A 23,468-nucleotide genomic window follows, 5' to 3' on the forward strand; every position below is an offset into this window, starting at 1 on the left:
AACTTTGTAGAAATAATTAAGAGCGGGCTAGTCCACAAAAAGTTGCATTCGGGTAGCCAAATAGTTGACTAGGACCATTCAGCTCAATCTCCTACAAAATGGTGTGTGTCTGTGTATGCGATTCTATGCTTGTCTGCCTGTCCCATAAAAGCATTGGCAAGGCATTTGATTTGCGTCAGCTGTTATAGCTTATCTCTATGAACAATGTTTTTAGTTTCCAAGCCTCTGTAACTATTGAAATATCATGTTCTTACATGTCTCCGCGTCAGCTCCTTGCCGTGTTAACTCTAAAATAGATGAGGGGGACTGTCTAACTTATTTAGCTTTTTGGAGGGACGTGATTTTAGTTTTTTTTCTTGTTTACCTTATGCATTTAGCAGGTTTAACAATAGATTTTATAATTTATAATGTATGTGTTTAACCCTAATTGGGCAGATTTTGGCTAGGATACTTTGAAATATGCAGGTTCAAACAATTGCCTTTATGGTAAATTGTTATTTAAAATATGCTATTGGCCTCCATGCTGATTGGAAAGTTAATGACATATTCTATACAGCAGTGAACAAGCACTGGCCTTTCTTTCCAACCATTTCATCTTGAAACAATCGAGTATGTCAACACAATGAATCGGACTCTACAAAATTAGAAGTAACATTATAACAACATTTTTACAGTTCTCTTATAGTTTTTTTCAGTTGCTTTGGTACTATTATCAATAGTGTGGCGGATCATACCCGTAAATCGTTAAACCCTGCATTCAAAACAACTGATTTATGCTTTTGTTTGATTGGGAATGATCTTTCACCACAAGATCAGTGATTCAACCCCTAGGTTTTTGATGAAATCGAAACATAACATAGTGCAAGTCTTTCAGTTAATTCATTGTAACAATCAGTTAGTTCAAGACCAAACAATGTAGGTCACGTGTTTCAAAATGACTCTTTGAACTGCTAAAGGTAATCTGTTACAGTTTATTTCACTGTTTTCACATTACGCAAAACACTAACTGCATCACAATTGACAGAAAATACTTTCCAAAATGTCTATCCCATAATCAAAATGTAATCAGTACAGACATATTCTACAATCATTGATGCTAAAAAAGTTACTTTAACTGCAACATGTTTATTTTTTCTCAATTGTAACAAATACTATCAGAAATAAATCAAATAAATGTCAATGTTTAGCACACTACACTCATTTGCGTCAATGCTGTCTTCGGCATTTGGCCATGACATCTTGTCCATGTCACAATGAATATCTTCATTTTCACATGCACTGCAGGAAAAATATTTTGGCATTGCAAACCCAAACGTGACATTGGTCACCAGTGATGTCATGACATGTCTTATCCATGAGCTGTTGGAGGGTGACATGCTCATGGGGATATGTTCATAGACCTTCCACCTCTATAATGAAAAGGACATTATGGGGCCGGGTCAAGGGACAGGAATAAGGGATTGGCCCAAAACCATTCCTGAATCACCTCTGAATGGTGGAACCTAACATTATCACACAGTTTCCTTGAGGAACTCAATGAGGTGTGCAGCCACTTCATTTTAAGACCCAAGAAGTGTCTTATGTCCTACCACCCCATCTTCAGATGTGGGGGATGCGTATCACACATGGATACGTATCACCCATGTTGTCCAGGCACATAGACAGTTGCTCATTGGTCAATGATATTGCACCAACACTGTTGAGTTTTGGCTCGGTAGAAGCCTGCTTTATCAACAGATGTACTTGTGATGGTTCACAGCAGCTCAGTTTGTAGTTTTGACCCTGTTCTGGGGCTCTCTGATTTATTCTTCCGCCTTGCTGTCTGTTCTGCTCAATTTTGAAAGACATAGCCAGTGTTCACATGGTTTATATGGTTATATGGTTACCAGTTGTGGTACTACTATGGAGGGCAATCATGTCTTGTTTATGACAGTATTATATTGTACATAGGCAATGCAGTGGTCTTTTGTGGCTCACACTACCAACACCAAGGTTGTGGGTTTGAATCCCACAGAGGTCACCTACAAATCTACAGCCTTGGGGTTGCTCAAGATCAAGTTCAAAAGTTTATTTATCAAATGCCCCGAACAACACAGCGTCATCCTGCAAAAGGAAATTCTTGTGACATGGCACTCGACGGCTACGTAGTGAGAATTAAGAGATATATAAAGCTAAGATATAGCAAAATTACAGCAAATATATACATAACAATGTAAACTAGCAGCAATTTAAAGAGGAATAGGATGGGGAATATGAACAATATGGGTAGAAGTATTAAATGTTATACAGTAGATACAATATGAGTGTAATATGCCTATGAATGGTACATACCAAGGAATATTCAGTATACATTGAATGTACATTGAGAGACATTAGAACATCTAGAATGTTTGTGTGTTATAAGTATGATCATGGATCGGTGTTGCTGGTTGAGGAGCCTTATGGCCTGACGGAAGAAACTCTTTGTGAGTCTGGAAGTGCGTGCCCCGATACTCCTGTAGTGTCAACCAGACGTCAGCAGTGTGAACAGACCATTGCCTGGGTGGCTGTAGTCTTTGATGGTGTTTCGTGCTTTCCTGAGGCATTGTGTGTGGTAGATGCCTTGCATGGAGGTGAGATGGCAACCGATGATGCGCTCCACAGACTTCACCACCCTCTGGAGCAGCTGCCACAAAAAGCAGTAATGCATTCAAAGAAGATGCTTTCAATGATGCGCCTGTAGAAGTTAGTGAGAGTTTATACAGACATCCTAAACTTCTTGAGTCTCCGAAGGAAGTATAGTTGTTCATTGGGCAGTTTTCACTGCCGAGTACGCTTTTCTGGACCAAGTGAGGTCATCTTTGATGAAGAGGATTCTGTAATCAGTCTGAAAGTTGTAGGCAAAGCTATGTAAAATACATTATACAGTATATTCACCATATGGTTGAGTGATGATCAATTAGGAACAATGAGTTTAGTGATAGAAGAAGGCATTTTAACAATAGAGAAGAAAATCATATTGATAGTTATGCAGGTACTTTGATTGAACAGTCTGGATGTTTTTTGTACTCAGTCAGTGTCAGATGTACATGTTTATAGTTAAAAAAGGCCTTTTTCACTGTAAAAAATAAAAACTACCATTAAAATTATAGACTGATCATTTGTTTGTCAGTGGGCAAATGTACAAAATCTGTTGGGGATCAAATACTTTTTTCCCTCACTATATATATTCTAGATTCATTGCACATAAAATGAAACATTTCAAGCCTTTTTTGTTTCAATCTTGATGATTACGGCTTACAGCTCATGGAAATGTCCAGTATCTCAAAATATTAGAATAAAAACTGTATAATACAGAAATGTCGACCTGAGAAGAGTTCTAATCAGCTAATTAACTCAAAACACCTGTGAAGTTTTCCTAAGTATGTTAATTTATGCACTCAATACTTGGTCGGGGCTCCATTAGCACAAATTACTGCATCAATGTGGCATGGCATGGAGGCAATCAACCTGTGGCACTGCTGAGGTGTTATGGAAGCCCAGGTTACTTTGATAGCGGCCTTCAGCTCGTCTGTGTGGTTGGGTCTGGTGTATCTCATTTTCCTCTTGACAATACCCCATAGATTCTCTATGGGATTCAGGTCAGGCGAGTTGGCTGGCCAATCAAGCACAGTAATACCATGGGCAGCAAACCAGTTACCAGTCGTTTTGGCACTGTGGGCAGGTGCCAAGTCCTGCTGGAAAAGCAAATCAGCATCTCCATAAAGCTTGTAAGCAGATGGAAGCATGAAGTGCTCTAAAATCTCCTGGTAGATGGCTGCATTGAGTCTGGACAAAAAAAACAAAAACACAATGGACCAACACCAGCAGATGACATGACAGCCCAAACCATCACTGACTGTGGAAACATCCCACTGGACTTCAAGTAAGTTGGATTCTGTGCCTCTCCACTCTTCCTCCAGACTCTGGGACCTTGATTTGCAAATGAGATGCAAAATGTACTTTCATCTGAAGTAAGGACTTAGGATCTGAGCAACAGTACAGTTCTTTTTTTTTTACTGTTTCTCAGGTGAAAAAAACTGTAACTTCTAGATTAAACATGCTGTCAGCTTATTTAGTATGGTTATAAAGGTTTTAACTAATTTGAACCATTATACGGCCAGTAGTGCAGTTTTATTAACCATATGTAATCAAAATGTATATCACAAGTGGAATGAGAATAACAAAACTCACATTTAGGGAAACACAGCATATCGTACACTTTTATGACATTAATTCAAGTTGTTTGACATGTTATAATTTAAACAAACATAGGTGAACAAATGGATACATTAAAGGTTATGGTGTGCAAACAAAATTCACTGAGGCATAAATTGCTTGCATGCTATCTTTACAGGGTAATGCAATACATTTTAGTGGATGGCCTATCTACTGAGGTTTTATCAAAAACAATGTATAAAGAGGTTATATCACATATATACAATAGTATAAGACAGATAGGTGTCATATTAAACTTATCAACAACTCATCACAATATCAACAGGTAGTAATGGGAAATAAGACACAGAGCTGTGGTTTATCAAACAATATAGAGTTGTGTGACTATACTCTGCGGAGTGCTTAAGAAAATGCCCTTGACTGTGGTAAATGTTCTCTATACTACAAACCCTAGTGCCTTACTGCTTAAATATATCAGCAGGTTGTATTTAAACAACTTAACCAGTGGCTTTCAAACAGGCCTACCATTTGAGTGAATGAAATCATGCAATTAGTGTGCATGTCATATATGTCCAGTTCACCTGTAAAGTGTCTCTCATTTTTTCTCTCCCTCTATCTGTCTGTCTGTCTGTTACTCTCTGTCAATTTTGTTTAAAGGACTTGATGGGATTAGGAAACATTTGTTCACATGGCCAAATTAAGTGGAAAATGAACACATTTCAAATATTTTAGTGTTATCTATGTGCAGTGTTGTAACTAAATAGTTAATATTATGACAAGGGAAACTACAGTAAGTATGCAGATGAATAACGCTGGGGTTTACCATTTTGTTTGTGCTCCACTGGTCTTTATTTTTATAATGGCATCACAAATCTTGTTGCGGTGATAGGACATTGCAGCATTTTGCCTAACAGTATATAATTTGTCTCTAATGTGGGAATACATTTGTCAGGAGATCAGGAAGTGTAGTATCATTTCCATGGGGAGTGTGTCGAGCAGTTACTGATGCATTTTTTGACTGTGTATTTAAAGTTTTGGCCAATCTAGCGTTCCAATTTCATTTCGATTTTTGGTTGATTCTTTTCAGTGTGCGAAATACAGTATTTATCATTTTGTTTTCTCATGATTTGGTTGTGTAAATTGTGTTGCGGTCCTATCCAGTAGGATTTAGGGCTCTGTTCACAAACCCAAACTGACACCACAGAGCCCATAACAACTGGCTTGGGACAACTGGTTTCTCTCTGTCTTCATCTCTTTGAATGTTAAGGATTTGTTTTGAAGGTTTGAAAATTCATTTCCATTAGGTGGTTGTGAAAAGTAACAGCTTTGTTCTGGATTTTGGATCATTAGCGGGCATAGTCCTAATTCACTTCTGTATCGTTTTTTGGAGGTTTACAATTGTACTCTGAGGATGCTTTTACATAACTCTGCATGCAGTCTTAATTAGGCTTTGTTCTAGGTTTTTCTTTGATAAGTAGACTCCGGACCTCACAAGAGCAATAGTTTCTTTAACATATAATGTTTTAAGCCAGATCCTAATTGGTATGTCTAGTTTGACATTCTTTTTGATGGTGCAGAAGGCCCTTCTTGCCTTGTCTGTGAGGACGTTCACAGCCATTGTGATGTGACACGTGTTGATGTTTAGGCTGAAATAGGTGTCTTTATTTCTTTGCTTTGTTTCTCTCTCTCTCTCTCTCTCTCTGTCTTATTTTCCACAGACCTCTAGCATGCAACCTTTCCTTTACAAGCATTCCACCTCCATAAATGTGTTTGTAATTTAAGCACTAGGACTGTCACACAATCTCTCCCAAATAACAACTCTGACACATTACAGTAAATTAGGATGCCCATCACCCTTTACTCCACACTGCCTTCAGGGGAAGCACTTTTACATCATATGCCCATTTATGGACCAGTAGGAAACTATGGAATGACACAAGAGGCCCTAAGGCACTGACCTAAGGTAAATTTAGTGTTTTGCTGTTTGTTTTGTAGTAGTCTTTGATGTTGTATTATACACCAGGACACAATTCGTTTTTTTCACGTAAGCTGAGATTTATTGGAGCTGTACAGTACTTATTCCGTCATTCATTTTTTATTTACACACTTTCACATAAGCCTATCTTATTTTGAGCAGTTTTTTTACACAGTGGGAAAATAATCCTGCAGCAACCTGTAAAGTTATCTGTTATATTGATTATCAATGATGGACATCTTATGTAATGGGTTTTTCCTTATGGCAAATCCAATTCAGATTTAGATTGGCATGAATACACCATACTGTAAGTTGGTCTTTCCTGTCATGCAGGATCATATCTACAATAACTTGATGATTGAATCAGATAAATATTTCCTCAATAGTCTCTATTGACACATAAATAGATGTTTTCATCCAGTACTGATTGGGAATACAATTGAGGTATCAAAAGACAACCTAATCCCACCTCTACTGTAAGTAACAGCATTTAGACTTGTTTTTTTGAACACCGTTCGACTGTTTACCTGTGGCCTGGGTCAGTGGAGGGACCTCAGCATCCTCATCTCTTTCTGCCCACGCTGGCTGGTTAAATGCCAGGATGACTATGTAAACGTTCACTGTTCCCCCTAGCCAAGCGCTTCGCCCCGTCCAACCTCCTGACAACGCAGTCAAACGTGTCTCCTCAAACACACACAAGTCGGTGCACAATGGTCCTCTTTCGGTCTCTCCATCTTGCTCTTTCTGCGTCTCTTTTAAACGGACACACACACACAATCCCTCCCGGTGGCATTAGCTGATCTGACACCTGTGTTGCATGATTTATGATCCCTTCTCTCTCTTCTCCATGTCAGAAATAGCTGTTTTTCCATGATTATGACACCCCTGGGGAACAAGCCTCCTTAGGGACGGAAACGCTGTAACTTCCGACGAGGCGTGAGTGCCTATTTCAGGCTTGTGCTGCAGGAGCTAGAGCAGCTAACCTGTCGCCACGGAGACATTGACGAAGTCAGCTCTCTGGGTGGGGATGTCGTTTTATGTTATGCGAGGCACTACTTTAATTAATATGCTCCATTGAGAAAGACGTGAATCTTAATGCTTTTGGAACGTAAAATGAATATTTTGTTGAGACCTGCATATTACGGATTAGATTAGCTCACAAAATATTGTCATCCTCTGGAGTTGGATGGCACCTTGCCTAAACATCGTTGAAGCTCACCTAAACATCAGACTGTTACCTGGGTTTCCATGGATGACTAGAAGACTACAATCATAAATCCTCTAGACTTTGAAAAGATGATGCGTCATCACAGGAATGAAATGCTCCATAGGCCAGAACGTTGAGTACATTTATGTTGAGTAGGGATGTACCAATAAGAAAATTTATTTTGGTCTGATACCAATTTGCTTTTATCAAATGCCAATTCAATCATACAGTACAAAAGTGATGCGAAGCGTGCTCGCCTTCAATGCAGAGTTGCAAAGAGAAAGCCATAACTCAAACTTGCCAATAAAAAGAAAAGATTAAGATTGGCAAAATAACACAGACACTGGACAGAGAAAGATCTTTGCCTATAAGGCCAGCATCCCGAAGTCGCCTTTCGCGGTTAATGTTGAGACTGGTTTTTTGCAGGTACTGTTTAATGAAGCTGCCTGTTGAGGACCTGTGAGTCTGTTTCTCAAACTAGACAGACTCCTACTCCTCTTTCTATTCTGGTTAGAGACAGTTTGCACTGTTCTGTGAAAGAAGTAGTACACATCATTGTATGAGTCCTTCAGTTTCTTGGCAGTTTTATGCATGGAATAGCCTGTAATTGAACCCATTCTCACTGATGCTCCAGATACCAAACTTTTTATTGTTGTTTTAACCAACAAAGCAGTTTTCAGGCGGTGTCCAACATAATTCCAACATAAAACCAATGATCAATTAGCCATTTAAATTTAAAAACTTGGATTAGCAAATGACATGCCATTGGAACACTGGGAAGAGAAGGAGAGCTTGAAGACACCTAACTGGCTGCTCCTCTCTCCCCTCTCCTCTCCTCTCTCCTATCCCCTCTTCTCTTCCCTCATCGCCCTCTCTTCTCTTCCTTAATATGCTCAAATCCCCCACCATTCTTCTTCCCGGTTCTGCACAGTTAGAAGAATGTCTGACACATTAGGTAATGCCACCCAGTGGTTTTTAAGCACTTTTAAAGCAAATGAAATGCAACCACATGTTTCTGTGTAAATGTTTTCAGGAGCGTCATGGAGAATGGTTGGTCGTTGGGAATGTAAGAGATGGGAGACTTTCAAAGGCTGGCTGTGTGTGTCCATTTTGGTGTGTGTGTGTGTGTGATGTTGGTGGTCACTCTTGTCTCATCTGAAGATGCTCATATGAAGTGGTCAGCTCCATTTAGTGGATTATATGTTATACCTTCTGTAATTGTTTAGCTAGTATTTTTTAAGGGTGAGTGGTGGATTTGTGCTTCACTTCACGTCAGTCCATCTTAAATGACCTAGGGCCCAGAAAAGGCATCAGAAAATGGTTTTTGCAAGTGTTCCTGAGCCCATGCAGTGATTTCCACTACAGAATTGTGTCTGTTTTTAATGCAGTGTCGTTTGAGGGCCCGACGATCACGGCCATCCAAAATAGTTTTTCAGCCTTGTCCCTCGCATAAGGAGATCTCTCCAGATTCTCTGAATCTTTCATGATATTATGTACTGTAGATGATGAGATTCCAAACTCTTTGCAATTTTACATTGAGAAACGTTATTCTTAAGTTGTTTCTGTTTGCCCACGCATTCTTTCACAGAGTTGCGAACCCCTCCCCATCCTCACTTCTGACAGACCCATCCTCTCTGGAATGATCTTTTAATACCCAATCATGTTACTGACCTGTTGCCAAGTGACCTGATTAGTTGTGTGATGTATTCCACCTGGTTTAGTTTTTTAGCTTTACACAACCTTTCCAGTCTTTTGTTGCCTCTGTCCCAAATGTTTAAACATTTTGCTGGCACCAAATTCAAAGTGTGGATACATTTTTCAAGAAACAATAAAATGTCTCAGTTTCAACATTTGATATGTTGTCTTTCTACTATTCTCTATTGAAAGTAGTGTTTAAATGATTTGCACATCATCGCATTCTGTTTTTAGTTGCATTTTATGCAGCGTCCCAACTTTTTTGGAAACAGGGTTGTACTTATTGTTAGGTTGTGTTTATAACCCCTGTTCCCTGAGTGAAGGAACAAGGTACAATCAAACCTTGAAAAGACAATGTGAAAACGTTAACCCTAACAGAGACCTAAAGATGCTAAAAATACCGCCCAACCATCTGGTGCTGTATCTGTTCTCCCCCACCCAGGGAAGCAAGGTGGTGGACATCATTTCTTGTTTCCTTTCGTTCAGCCATTGGTAACAACACTATGGGTTTCAGCCTCTCCCTCCCCAAGCCGTCCCGGTGGTCACTTGACCAGATGGCTGCTACCCTAAAAGCAGTGCATATGCCACTGATCCACATCATGCGCAACCTGCGTTCCACCTATCCAGCCTCTACCCGCAACCCTACGCACCAGGTTGGGAACCATGACAGAGAGCAGAGCAGAGTCCAGTCTAGTTAGATGTAAACTCAATTGCTCCTCCGAAGCAAACAGGGTATTTGAAAAACATAACCAGCTCACCGGTTGGACCTTCCACAAGCCACATTCATAGGTTTCAATACTCCAGCCCTTGCACGTGACACAGCAAGGTCTGGTCGACATGGCTGTCTGCACACAGGTAATCTTTTTCAGCTAGTAAATTCAGTCAAAAATGGCTAGCTAATGATGCAAACGTTAGCTAGCTCAAATTCAGTTGATACCCAAGCAATCTCCCTGTAGCTAGTTTGCTGACATTACACTGCAGTTTCAATCTGGTGAAATGAAAATGATGAAAATGGGTTGAACTACCAATTCACTTAACATTAAATCATCAGCACCCATTTGGGAAGCACTGAATAGAATGCTCAGCTGGACAACCCCAGAACACTGCAATGCGCCACACCTGAAGTGATGTGTTTGCTTGACTGCCAACAGGTTATGTTATAAGTCTCGTCTACCAGGGTTAGCCAGCATTGTGCTCTGTGTTAGTGAAAGAGCAATTTGCATCACTGGAAATATTTTTGCGAGTGTACACTCCCAGTGATGTAATTTGATAACGGAAACGTTATTTAGTAGTCCCTCACACAAGGCCAACTTTGAATGGTATGTTTTCCAGGCTTATATGCGCTTGTGCATAAGACCTCTATTGGGAGACCAGATTGCAGTGACTGTACCAGCCGTTCCGGGCCCAGACCCAATGGCTTGTTACTGAAGTAGAGAACACATGTCCATAAGTTCCCTAATGCAGATTGGTGATTTTCTGTTGACCCATAGCCTGCTTATCTGAGCCATGTGCTTGCACTACTAGTCCTTGCGCTGTCCGATCTCACTTCAGCACCCACAACGTTTAACCAAAGGTGGCACACCGCAACCACAGACGTAGCCATACGCTTCCACATGGCCTCAACTGTGAAGAAAAGGAGAATCTCTCAATGAAATCAACAGTAGCATGAATTTCACCAAGCAACTCTGAAAAGGAAAGCCTGTCTGCCAGAAAGCTATTAAGCTCCTCTAAAACGTAGGTTGGCACACTAAGATGAGGGACCAGGCTCCCTTTAGCCCAGTACACATCAACCAGTTTCTCTCATAATAACTGTATTTGTTTGTTTGGGCAGTTGAAGTAGCAACAAACAAGACAGCAATCATGAGCATAGGTTTCTGAATGACTGAATGCGCATCCACATATTTAGATATTCTAATGGCTCAGGCCATATGAAAAAGTCTACACACTCCTCTTAAAATTTCAGGTTCTTGTGATGTAAAAGAATGAGACAAAGATAAATCATGTCAGAACTTTTCCACTTTTAATGTGACCTATAATGTGAACAATTAAATTGAAAAACAAACAGATTTTTTTTTTACCTAACAATAACCTGGTTGCATAAATGTGCACACCCTTAAACTAATACTTTGTTGAAGCACCTTTTGATTTTATTTCAGCACTCAGTCTTTTTGGGTGGGAGTCTATTAGCATGGCACATCTTGACATGGCAATATTTGCCCACGCAAAAGTGCTCCAAATCTGTCAGATTGCAAGGACATCTCCTGTGCACAGCCCTCTTCAGATCACCCCACGGGTGTTCAATTGGATTCAGGTCTGGGCTCTGGCTAGGCCATTCCAAAATGTTAATCATGGTGAAGCCATGCTTTTGTGGACTTGGATGTGTGCTTTGGGTCGTTCCTCTTCATCTTCGGCTTTGTAATGGACGCCTGAAGGTTTGGAGCCAAAATTGCCTGGTATTTGGAACTGTTCATAATTCCCTCCACCTTGACTAAGGCCCCGTTTCCAGCTGAAGAAACAGCCCCAAAACATGATGCTGCCACCACCATGCTTCACTGTGGGTATGGTGTTCTTTGGGTGATATGCAGTGTTGTTTTTGCGCCAAACATACCTTTTGGAATTATGTCCAAAAAAATAACTTGGTTTCATCAGATCATAACATATTTTCTCACATGCTTTTGGGAGACTTGATGTTTGTTTTTGCACACTTCAGCCGGGCTTGGATGTTTTTCAGCCAAGGCTTCCGTCTTGCCACCCTACCCCATAGCCCATTCAAATGAAGAATTGGGAGCTGTTGTCATATCTAGCACACAGCCAGTACTTGCCAGAAATTCCTGCAGTTCCTCTTTGAAGCCTCCCTGACCAGTTTTCATCTCGTCTTTTCATAAATTTTGGAGGCGACGTCCAGTTCTTTGTAATGTCTCTGTTGTGCCATATTTTCTCCACTTGATGATGACTGTCTTGACTGTGTTCCATGGTATATCTAATGCTTTGGAAATGATTTTGTACCCTTCTCCTGACTGATATCTTTCAACAATGAGATCCCTCTGATGCTTTGGAAGTTCTCTGCGGACCATGCGTTTTGCTCTGAGATACAACTAAGAAAATGTCAGGAAAATCCTACTAGAACAGCAGAGCTTTATTTGTGATTAATCAGTCACTTTAAATGATGGCAAGTGTGTAATGACTTCTATTTAACATGAGTTTGAATGTGATTAGTTTATTCTGAACACAGCCACATCCCCAGTTATAAGAGGGTGTGCAACCAGGTTATTGTAAGGTTTTTAATTTTTCATTTTTCCCCCTGGAAGATTTTAGTTAGTTTTTCAATTGAATTGTTCACATTATAGGTCACATTAAAAGTGGAAAATGTTTTGACATGATTTATCTTTGTCTCATTCTTTTACATCACAAAAACCTGCCATTTTAACAGGGGTGTGTAGACCTTTTATATCCACTGTATATACATCAGTTGGAAGATATTTTATTAGATTGGTTAATAAGAATTTTGAAGAGGGTCCTCATCAATATCATGCTCATCTTTATCAAGGTCCTTAATAATTCTGGAAGGCACTGTATGTTTGAAAAACATATTTAGTAACATTCAAAGGCATGTGTGGCCTAATGTTGTGTTAACAAATCTCTTGTGAACAGAAAAAGGGGACATTTGACCCATAGAAAATTAGAGAGAGACTGGAGGTCTTCAATCCGCCTCCAATTGCATCTTTTATCAGGTATGGTGCCAGAACTTAATGCTGTATCTGAACAATTACGCAAGACTTTAGTTTGGGATTAACTAAGATTATGTTTATACAGTTGGTGGATTAGAGCTATGAAAGGATCTATGAAAAACTAAATTTCCCAGCTGCCCCAACACAACAATGCTAGTGTGATGTGTGCATGCATGTGTCCATGTGTGTGTGCATAACTGCAAGCCTAGATCAAATCAATGTGTATTTATAAATTGCACATTTCAAACAAAGCTAGTTCAATCTAATCTGTTTCACATGAAAGGAGGAAACTATGAATAGGTGAACCGTGTGTGTGTGTGTTTGCATTCTGTGATGTAGACAGCTAGCTCAGCCAAGTCTCTATAACAACACACACTCCATCTTCACATCACAAAGGAAAACCAACCACACCACAGGGTGAAAACCATCAGTTGTCTGTAACTGCACTTAATGTGCTCTTTTCTACTGCCCTTAAAAAGAGACCTCTTTAATATACAGAGGATTGGAAGGAATTGTCTCTCTCTGTCCCTTTATGTGTCTCTCCCCCCATCTCTTTCTCTGTCCCTCTCTCAGTCATTATATGTGTCTTTCTCTCTGTCTTTTTCTCTGTCTCTCTTTTTCTCTCTGTCTCTCTTTTTCTCTCTGTCTCTCTCACTGTCTCTCGGTAACATACAGCCTTATGTAATCACTGTGATGCTGCTTATGTAAGTAGAGAGAGAGACAGAGAAAGAGACTGATAGAGACAGAGAGAGTGATAGAGACAGAGGCAGAGACAGAGAGAGAGAGAGAGTGAGACCAAAAGTGTCTCTATTGTTCCTCAGCAGCCCTCTGCCCCAAGCAAGTCATCCCAGCTCCCAGCTCAGGCCAATCCTGCCTGATCCAGTCCAGATTTGAGTCAGGGATTTTAGGTGTGTGTATGTTTGTGGTGGCAGACATAAGCATGGATGCGTGCTCATGTGTTTGTCATGTTAGGCTTAAAACAGAATAGATTAGAAAAACAATACTAACACAGCATTTGTCATTGTTGTCCTGCTAGTGTATCTGCATCGTGTGTAGAGTAGGCTGCATCTGGGTTTTGAATTAAGTTGTGATAAATGTTTATACAATTTTCTTGTAATATGTACAATGATATTATGTTTGTCCTTCATACATTCAGTTCTTTCAAGGGGACGTCCTGCCTGATCATCCACCAACTCGTGAAATTAGGACGGATGTGGTCAGTGTCCACACACATAAACACACAATCACACACACACACAAACTCTCATTACAATCATAAATACAGTGTCGTGAAAAATATTTGCCCCCTTCCTGATTTCCTCTATTATTGCAGATTTTTCCACACTGAAAGGTGTCACATCAGGTAAACACAAAATTCACTGTTGATTATAATTGTATTTATTAAAAGATAACAGCTATCCAACACCAATTGGTCCTGTGTGAATAGATGATTGCTTCCTTGAAATTAATAACAGTTTATACCATGTTTAGCAGCAACAACTGTAACCAAACACATCCTAAAATTGAAAATAGTCTTGGCCTACTCTTCTTTACAGAATTGCTGTAATTCTACAGCAACAGGTTGTCGAGCATGAACTGGCCGTTTAAGGTGCTGCCACAGCATCTCCATCGGGTTCAAGAGCTTGGCCATTCCAAACCTTTAATTTTGAGCCATTCTGAGGTTGATTTACTCTTGTGTTTCGGACCATTGTCCTCCTGAATAACCCAATTACACTTCAGGCTCAGATCATGGACTAATTACTGGACATTCTCTTTCAGAGACAAGAATGTATGGCTCCTTCAATAAGTCTTCCAGGCCTTGAGCAAGCAAGCAAATGTATTTATATAGCACAATTCATCAAAGCAATTCAATGTGCTTTACAAAGAAAAAGAAAAACATGTAAAAATACAATAACATAAAAATAAATACTCAAATGAAAACATCAAAACAACATCATAATAATAAAAAATAGTAAGAAAATATGAAAATAAGAAAAACAGGATAAAAACATAGGAAACTATAAGGCTAAACAGTGTGGTGATGTTTAAGTGCTCAGTCATAGGCACGTGAGAAGAGAAGTGTTTTTAACCTGGATTTCAAAATTCTAAGATCTTCTGGTAGTTTATTCCAGTTGTGTACAGCATAACTGCTAAACACAGCTTGACCATGTTTAATTTGGGCTCTGGGCTTTACTAGCTGACCTGTGTTTATGGATCTAAGAGTCCTGCTTAGTTTATATTCTTCAAACATATCAGAAATTTATTCAGGTCCTAAACCATTCAGAGATTCATAAACTAAAAGCATCACTTTAAAATCTATTCTGTACCTGACTGGAAGCCAGTGCAAAGATTTAAGAACCGGAGTTATGTGCTCTGTTCTCTTGGTCCTGGTTAACATGTTAGCAGCAGCATTCTGAATGAGCTGCAGCTGTTTTATAGTCTTTTTGGGGAGTCCAGTTAAGAGGCCATGTATAAGCTTCTGTCTTTTTGGGACACCAAGCCTTTGATTCTGGCTATATTTTATAGAATGCTGTTTTGGTGACCATTTTGATAAATGTTAAATGTGAGGTCTGAGTCTGTTAGAACACCAAGATTACGCACTTGATCCCTGGTTTTAAGGGCCAGAGAATCCAACTCTTTACTAATACTTGTTCTTTTATTTTTGTTGCCAAACACAATAATCTCTTTATCTTGGTTTAATTTTAGAAAATGTTGGTTCATCCAGGTATTAATGTGCTCTATACAGTGACACAGAGAGTCTATATGTTGTCATATGGTTCTAGAGCTATATATGAGTATCATCGGCATAGCTGTGGTAGTTAATGTTGTTGTTCTGTAGAATTTGGCCCAGAGGGACCATATAGAGATTGAACAGAACTGATCCCTGTGGAACTCCTCTTGTCATACCCACCCTATCAGATTCATGATTACCAGTGGTGACAAAGTAACTCTGGCCATCTAGATAAGATCTGAACCAATCAAGGACTGTCCCGGAAAGTCCTACCCAATTTTCCAGCCTATCTATAAGTGTTTTATGATCTACAGTGTCAAATGCTGCACTGAGATCTAATAGAACCAGAACTGTTATTTTATCAGAATCAGCATTCAGCTGTATATCAAAACTTTAATCAGGGCCGTTTCAGTACTGTGTTGAAGTTGAAGCCTGACTGAAATTTGTCTGAGACTGCTTGAGATCACAAAATTGCTGAGTTGATTGAAGACAACCTCCTCAATGATCTTGGCTCTAAAAGGGATATTTGATACAGGTCTATAATTGTTCATTATAGATGCATCCAGTGTTCTCTTTTTTTAATAGGGGCAATCACTTTTTCGCTTTAACTAAGGCGGCAATCACTTTTTCACACAGGGCCAGTTATTTTTGGATAACTTTTTTCCTTCAAAAAATAGAAGTATCATTGAACATTGAATTTTGTGTTTACTTGGGTTCCCTTTGTCATATTATGATGATATGAAACCATTCAGTGTGACAAATATGCAATAATAGAAGATATCAGGAATGGGGGAATAATTACTACTGCCTCTGAGGACTCAGTGGATTGGATTCTAATTCTGAATAAAAAAGATTTCCAGATGACTCGGATTACAGGAGTAGTTTGACTGGAGAGGTGAACCGTAAAGTTATACTGATGTTACCCGCTGTGCTCTGAGACAGATTTTGGAGTAGATTTGTGTGAATGTGAGTTCACGTTTTACTAACCTAAAAAGGGGACAGAAAATCCCCACAAAGCAAGTAAGACAGTCTAGGGCAAAACCTACATTTAGGCGGTTAGTATATAGAGTTAGGGGAGATAAGGATGTTGAATGAGAATATCTTTCTCTGTCCACAGAAGGATAGAGATCTCACAAAAGTGTGTATGTGTCCATTCGTGTGTGTGCGCGCCCATGTGTATACAAGTATCTTGTGTAATGTTCTTTAGAGTAAAACCAAATCGTATCATACCTCTAATGGTTTTTCACTGAAGACGCAACAGCTGTTGCTCCTGTAACATCCATTACGCTATTTTGTGTTGTCCTGAAACAATGTGATTCTCCCTAGCCCTGCTGCTACGTCCTACAGACCAGAGGATTACACATGTTCCAGTAAGGCACTATACCGCAAACCAGACTGCAGTAGGTACGGTACATTATGTATTTAGTAAGGGACAGGGCACTTAATGCTATTACCGTGGCATCAGACTGTTCACAGAATATATGATGAGACTGACTACAGCCATGGTGGCTGTACAACTGTTACCACGTAGGGAGATGGGTTCCATGGTCTTAAACTAAGTACCATAATGTATGCGGATGTGAAGCAGTGTCCTTCCTGCAGGGGTGTTTTGTCTCGGCGCTGGGCACCTCTCCAGTCTATTACAGGACTACACACCCTCTATTCTCCAGCCCTGCACACTCACACCTCTTAGGGCTTCATCCTGACTGGAAAACACATAGAAGTCATGTTTCTCGAGGTAGAGTTCAAACCTTTTCGTGTGTTCCTTCTTCCTGGCGTTGTGGTGCTCAGCTGGGTGGTCGTGGCTAGTGTGTTTCATCCCCGGACCACCCGTGCAACAGCCTAAAGGTTCACGCTTGACTCTTAAGTCGCTGCAAATAAAAGCATCTGCTAAAAGGCATTTGTGATTGTTATTGTGGTTATCATTATTCTGCTTCAAAACTGTTTGAAAACAACATAGTACAAAGTGCCATGCTTAATATAGCTTGACATAATCTTACAAAAGCTATTGTCAATGAGCGATTCATTCGGTAGATTCAGGGATTCAATGAACCCAACCCCGGCTATGACCAAGAATCATTGAACCTAACTCACCTGGACTGACCTAGTACATAATAAGACTGTGATTGGGATGGAAGCTACAGCATTTTGTTTATCTAAGTCTCTTGGCGGCTCTCATTTCAGTGTTTGTGTTTGTCTGTTGTTGTCGATGTCGTTGATTTATTGTTGTTGGTTTGTTTTTGTTAGTTGGAGTACGGTTTGGGTATTTAAAATGAGCCGCACCCGTGTGCCTGTGTGTGTGTATTTATATTTGTGTGTGTGTGTGCATGCGTGCGTGTGTGCGCGTGTTTGAGTGTGTCTGAGTGTGTCTGTGAGTATAGTGGAGCCATACTTATTTGTTGCACTGTTGGCAGACATTTGGTTGGCTGCCTGGCTCCATGAATGATAGCCCTGTATAGTGATGGGCAGCAAAATGGGCACTAGCCTTGGCACTGGTAGCTTTGTCTAATTCCAGTCTGTTGCTGTTCTACCAACTGAATAATACAGTAGTGCCCACTGGGAGAATGTCTCTGTACAGGGATGGAGGAACAGAGGGATTTAATGCACTTGCTGAGAGACACGCAAGGCTGTTACTAAGATATAATGTCTTACAAACCTCCTCAATTTCCTCTCCCTACATACATACAGTGGGGAGAACAATTATTTGATACACTGCAGATTTTCCTACTTACAAAGCATGTAGAGGTCATAGGTACACTTCAACTGTGAGAGACAGAATCTAAAACAAAAATCTTAGAAATTCACATTGTATGATTTTTAAATAATTATTTAAAAGTATTTGATCACCTACCAACCAGTAAGAATTCCGGCTCTCACAGACCTGTTAGTTTTTCTTTAAGAAGCCCTCCTGTTCTCAACTCATTACCTGTATTAACTGCACCTGTTTGAACTTGTTACCTGTATAAAATACACCTGTCCACACACTCAATCAAACAGACTCCAACCTCTCCACAATGGCCCAGACCAGAGAGCTGTGTAAGGACATCAGGGATACAATTGTAGACCTGCACAAGGCTGGGATGGGCTACAGGACAATAGGCACCAGCTTGGTGAGAAGGCAACAACTGTTGCCGCAATTATTAGAAAATGGAAGAAGTTCAAGATGACTGTCAGTCTTCCACGGTCTGGGGCTCCATGCAAGATCTCACCTCGTGGGGCATAAATGATCATGAGGAAGGTGAGGGATCATCCCAGAACTACATGGCAGGACCTGGTCAATGACCTGAAGCGAGCTGGGACCACAGTCTCAAAGAAAACCATTAGGAACACACTACGCCGTCATGGATTAAAATCCTGCAGCGCACGCAAGGTCCCCCTGCTCAAGCCAGCGCATGTCCAGGCCCGTCTGAAGTTTGCCAATGACCATCTGGATGATCCAGAGGAGGAATGGGAGAAGGTCATGTGGTCTGATGAGACAAAAATAGAGCTTTTTGGTCTAAACTCCACTTGCCGTGTTTGGAGGAAGAAGAAGGATGAGTACAACCCCAAGAACACCATCCCAGCCGTGAAGCATGGAGGTGGAAACATAATTGTTTGGGGATGCTTTTCTGCAAAAGGGACAGGACGACTGCACCATATTGAGGGTAGGATGGATGGGGCCATGTATCACAAGATCTTGGCCAACAACCTCCTTCCCTCATTAAGAGCATTGAAGATGGGTCATGGCTGGGTCTTCCAGCATGACAACGACCCGAAACACACAGCCAGGGCAACTAAGGAGTGGCTCCATAAGAAGCATCTCAAGGTCCTGGAGTGGCCTAGCCAGTCTCCAGACCTGAACCCAATCGAAAATTTTTGGAGGGAGCTGAAAGTCTGTATTGCCCAGCGATAGCTCCGAAGCCAGAAGGCTCTGGAGAAGGTCTGTATGGAGGAGTGGGCCAAAATCCCTGCTGCAGTGTGTGCAAACCTGGTCAAGAGCTACAGGAATCATATGATCTCTGTAATTGCAAACAAAGGTTTCTGAACCAAATATTAAGTTCAGCTTTTCTGATGTATCAAATACTTATGTCATGCAATAAAATGTTAATTAATTACTTAGAAATCATACAATGTGATTTTCTGTATTTTTGTTTTAGATTCCGTCACTCACAGTTGAAGAGTACCTATGATAAAAATTACAGACTTCTACATGCTTTGTAAGTGGGAAAACCTGCAAAATCGGCAGTGTATCAAATACTTGTTCTCCCCACTGTACATGCTCTTAAGTAGTGTGGTCACATCAACTACATCGCACCCTTGGCAATCTACTCTCTCATTCTCTCTCGCTCGCTCTCCCTTTTCTCAGCCCGCTCTCCCTCTGTCTCCCTCTGTCTCTCTCTGTCATTGTCTCCCTCCCTCTGTGGGGCCTTGTGGGTTCCTGTGAGTTGACACACGCTGTGTTTTGTGGGGCCGTTTTGTATCATGATGTGCTGTGTTGTACAGCGTTGCATTGGGGCACTGAGGGCCAACTGAGGCTCACTGACTCACTCAACCTCTTGGCTGTTCAGAGGGAGAATGTCACTGCACATTGCGCACGTACAGCCATCAACGCGCACATAGAGCCCAAACACACACACGCCGCAAACGGGTGCACATGGCTCCACGCAGGAATACACGCCGACACACACTGGCACGCCATGGCTATATTTAGGTCCTGTCACTCAAACGGACTCGGCATGACTGTGGCGGTGCACGTGTCTCTGCTGCAGTGAATGAGACGTTGTTCCTCCCCCATTTAGTAATGTGCATTTTCTGTTTTCTCCACAGCGCTGCACGAGTTCCCCACTGACCTGTTCACCAATCAGGAGCGCACAGAGGGAGCAGTGGCCTTGCACGTCCTGTTTGTGAGTGCCGTTCTACGCTCAGCACACACGCAACAAAAAAACATCTACAGTACACGCGCCAATACAAAAAATTACACACTATACTACACACACCGCTGCCATTACCTGCTTCAGTCTGACTCTTTGAAGTCTGTACTGCAAAGTTACCATACATTTAAGAGCAGAGGCCTCTTTCATAGCACAAAGCTGACTAGCACAGTCTCGGTTCAAGCCTTGACTCTGCCGCTAGCTGTCGGGTGGCCGGGAAGCCCAATGGGCGATGCTAATTGGACAGTATCAACCAGGAATGTGGGAAGCATTGTTTACAGTTTAGCAATTTTGCCTGAAAATCTGATGCAGAGCAGTTTACAGTAATGCATACATTTTAAGAAGCTTGGTGAAGCGCGCTACTCAGTATGTACATTCTTCTCTATAATTTAGCTATCGGCATAGGTGTGTGCTGGGAAGAAGGCAAAATAAATGATAAACATAATCAAGAATAACAAGCATTAGTACATGGAGGCAACAGAAAGGATGGCTGTTGGATGGCGATTTTCTGAAAATTGGCTTAGCCTCAAGGGAAAGCTCGTTCCACTATTGGGTGCAAAGACCGAGAAGAGTTTTTACTGGGCAGATCCAGAGCTGCCTCCCATAGGAAAATGGGACAGCTAAAAGCCGAAAAGTGGCTGAACAAAGAGCTTGGGTATGGATGTAGGTTTGAGCATTGCCTGAAGGAAGTGAGGAGTATCTGCCCTTGCTGCTTTGTTGGTAGGCACCATGGCCTTGGAGTGAATTAAATTTAAACTGAAAGCCTGTGGAGTGAGAGTAGTTGGTGACATGGGAGAACTGGGGAAGGTTGAGCACCAGGCACGGTGCAGTATTCTGAATAGGTTGCATGGGGTTTGGTGTCACACGACGGGAGACTAACCAACAATGAGCTGCAATAATCAAGACATGGATGGATTAGCACCACTGCATCTTGAGGTTGAGCTTGTGGTGGTGGGCCGATATCCAAGCAGATATGTCAGCCAGACATACAGAGATGCGTGTTGCCATCTGGGTTTGAGTAGAGTGGAAAGAGAAGAACAGTTGAGTTGTCATCCACATAGCAGTGATAGGAGAGACCAAGTTAGGATGTGACAAGGCCTAGAGGCCTGGTGTATATAATCAGAGAGGAGAGGGCCTAAAACCAAGCCTTGGGGAACACCAGTATTAAGATCCTCTCCAGGTCACATGGTAGGAGAGGCCTGCCAGGTGGGAAGCAATCTAAGCGTGCAGAGCCCAAAATGCCCAGATTTGAGAGAATGGGATTTCCGGGTCTCATCGCACTCTAGTGACTCCCTCAGTTGGCTCAGGGTCTGCAATGCTGTTTTAAAAACCTTTTATTGGACACAGCAAGTAGAGAGTTTGGTGAACACATTTGAGCTCCCCAAATTATTTATGGATGTGCCCTATTTTTTTCCGCTTTGTTAAAAAATGCGGAATGGAAAATATGTGTTTCATAAACAAAATAAAAGTAAGCCCAGTCTCCCACCCAGCACTGCCTCCCCACCCAAGAAACTCCACATACCACCTCAGGACTAATAGATTCTCTAAGACATCCAAGAGAAGCCTAGTGATTCCAGATGAGTAGCCACGTAGGTTAAAGAACAGGGCAAAGCAGTGGAGTAGTTTTACATTTGTCATGTATCATGGAATATCCTATGCAATTTGGTTTTTAAATAGTCTAGTCATTTAAGACCTTGTATGGTATATGATGGTCTTTTAAAATTGAACAATTACAAATGTATTCCAAGCTACAACACCTGCACAGCTAACCGAATGAATGTGGAAAAAGGTGAATGGCTTGGCATGGATGCCTTGGAAGAAGGCATGGATGCATTGGAAGAAGGCATGCCACAATCTCTAACTCTCTCAAATCCATTGGGATTTGCAATTAGACAGGGCCATGGATAATGATTTAAATGATGAATTTTGGCGAAGGGAGGAAAATGTGGTGAAAAGGGCTGCGGCCAAAAGAAAAAACTGCATTGTGTCTTTAAGACAGTTGGTAAGCCTCCATGCAGGGTTTGTTTCTGGCTTCCTGGCTCGCCAGATGTTGGACAGAAGCTTAGCTGGCAGCTTAGGAGACTTTCTCAGAAAAGACTGACACGTTGAGCTGAGGAACTCTAACAATGCACCACACGGAGGGAAGGTTTCACAGGACTGCAGAGATCATTGTGTTAGTTGATGCATGTGTATTTCAGACTGTGTGATGTCTCCTTCCTTTCCAGGCTATGTACATGTTCTATGCACTGGCCTTGGTGTGTGATGACTACTTTGTTCCCTCTCTGGAGAAGATATGTGAGGTAAAAATGTAATATACTATTCTATAAATGACTTTGAGTCCATTCATTGGCGGTGGATTTCAAGGACACAGTTCTCCTTTGGAAAATGGGTTTTCTGCTCACCCTCTAGGTTTACCTCCCTCTGTCGCTCGGCCATCCTCTCATTTACTTATCTTTCTGTCTCTCCGTCTGTCCGTCTCAGCGTCTCCATCTAAGTGAAGATGTGGCAGGTGCAACCTTCATGGCGGCGGGCAGCTCAGCTCCTGAACTCTTTACCTCCGTCATCGGTATGATGCGCACAAACGTAGACACCTTTGGCATTGGACACCCACATACCTCTTTCGTCCCTTTAATCATCAGTCACTCTACGTTTTAATGACTGACAGTGAAGTGCACTGCATTAGTCATGTCCATATTTAACATGTGCCAGTGTGTATCCCTCCATGGCTGACTATAGTTTTACCCTGGGGTCTTTTCTGTGTCCCTGTGCAGGTGTGTTCATCGCTAAAGGTGATGTGGGGGTAGGAACGATTGTGGGCTCTGCCGTCTTCAATATTCTCTGCATCATCGGAGTCTGTGGAATATTCGCTGGACAGGCAGGTTTCTGTACCTTGGCTCATATAGGCATGTGTGGACATACACGCACACAGGAAGAGATGAATACCTAAGGTTGAAGTGTTGGCTCGTCCACTCTTGCTGACTCTTTTCTATTTTCCTATCTTCCTCTCTCTTTTCTCTCTCAGGCA

The 23,468-nt window shown here is 41.3% G+C and overlaps 1 protein-coding gene across 3 annotated transcripts in view; it reads left to right on the plus strand.

The window, feature by feature from the left end:
- Positions 1-23,468, plus strand: part of slc24a3 (solute carrier family 24 member 3) — a 70,661-nt gene that overhangs the window by 35,966 nt on the left and 11,227 nt on the right. For all 3 annotated transcript variants that reach the window (XM_010892324.4, XM_034292897.1, XM_034292898.1), the window contains 4 exons: positions 20,340-20,416; positions 22,669-22,743; positions 22,925-23,009; positions 23,215-23,322. In XM_010892324.4, coding sequence (XP_010890626.1) covers positions 20,340-20,416; positions 22,669-22,743; positions 22,925-23,009; positions 23,215-23,322 — 345 coding nt within the window. The remainder of the gene's footprint in view (positions 1-20,339; positions 20,417-22,668; positions 22,744-22,924; positions 23,010-23,214; positions 23,323-23,468) is intronic.

The sequence above is a fragment of the Esox lucius genome, chromosome 6, assembly GCF_011004845.1.
Source record: "Esox lucius isolate fEsoLuc1 chromosome 6, fEsoLuc1.pri, whole genome shotgun sequence".
NCBI lineage: Eukaryota > Metazoa > Chordata > Actinopteri > Esociformes > Esocidae > Esox > Esox lucius.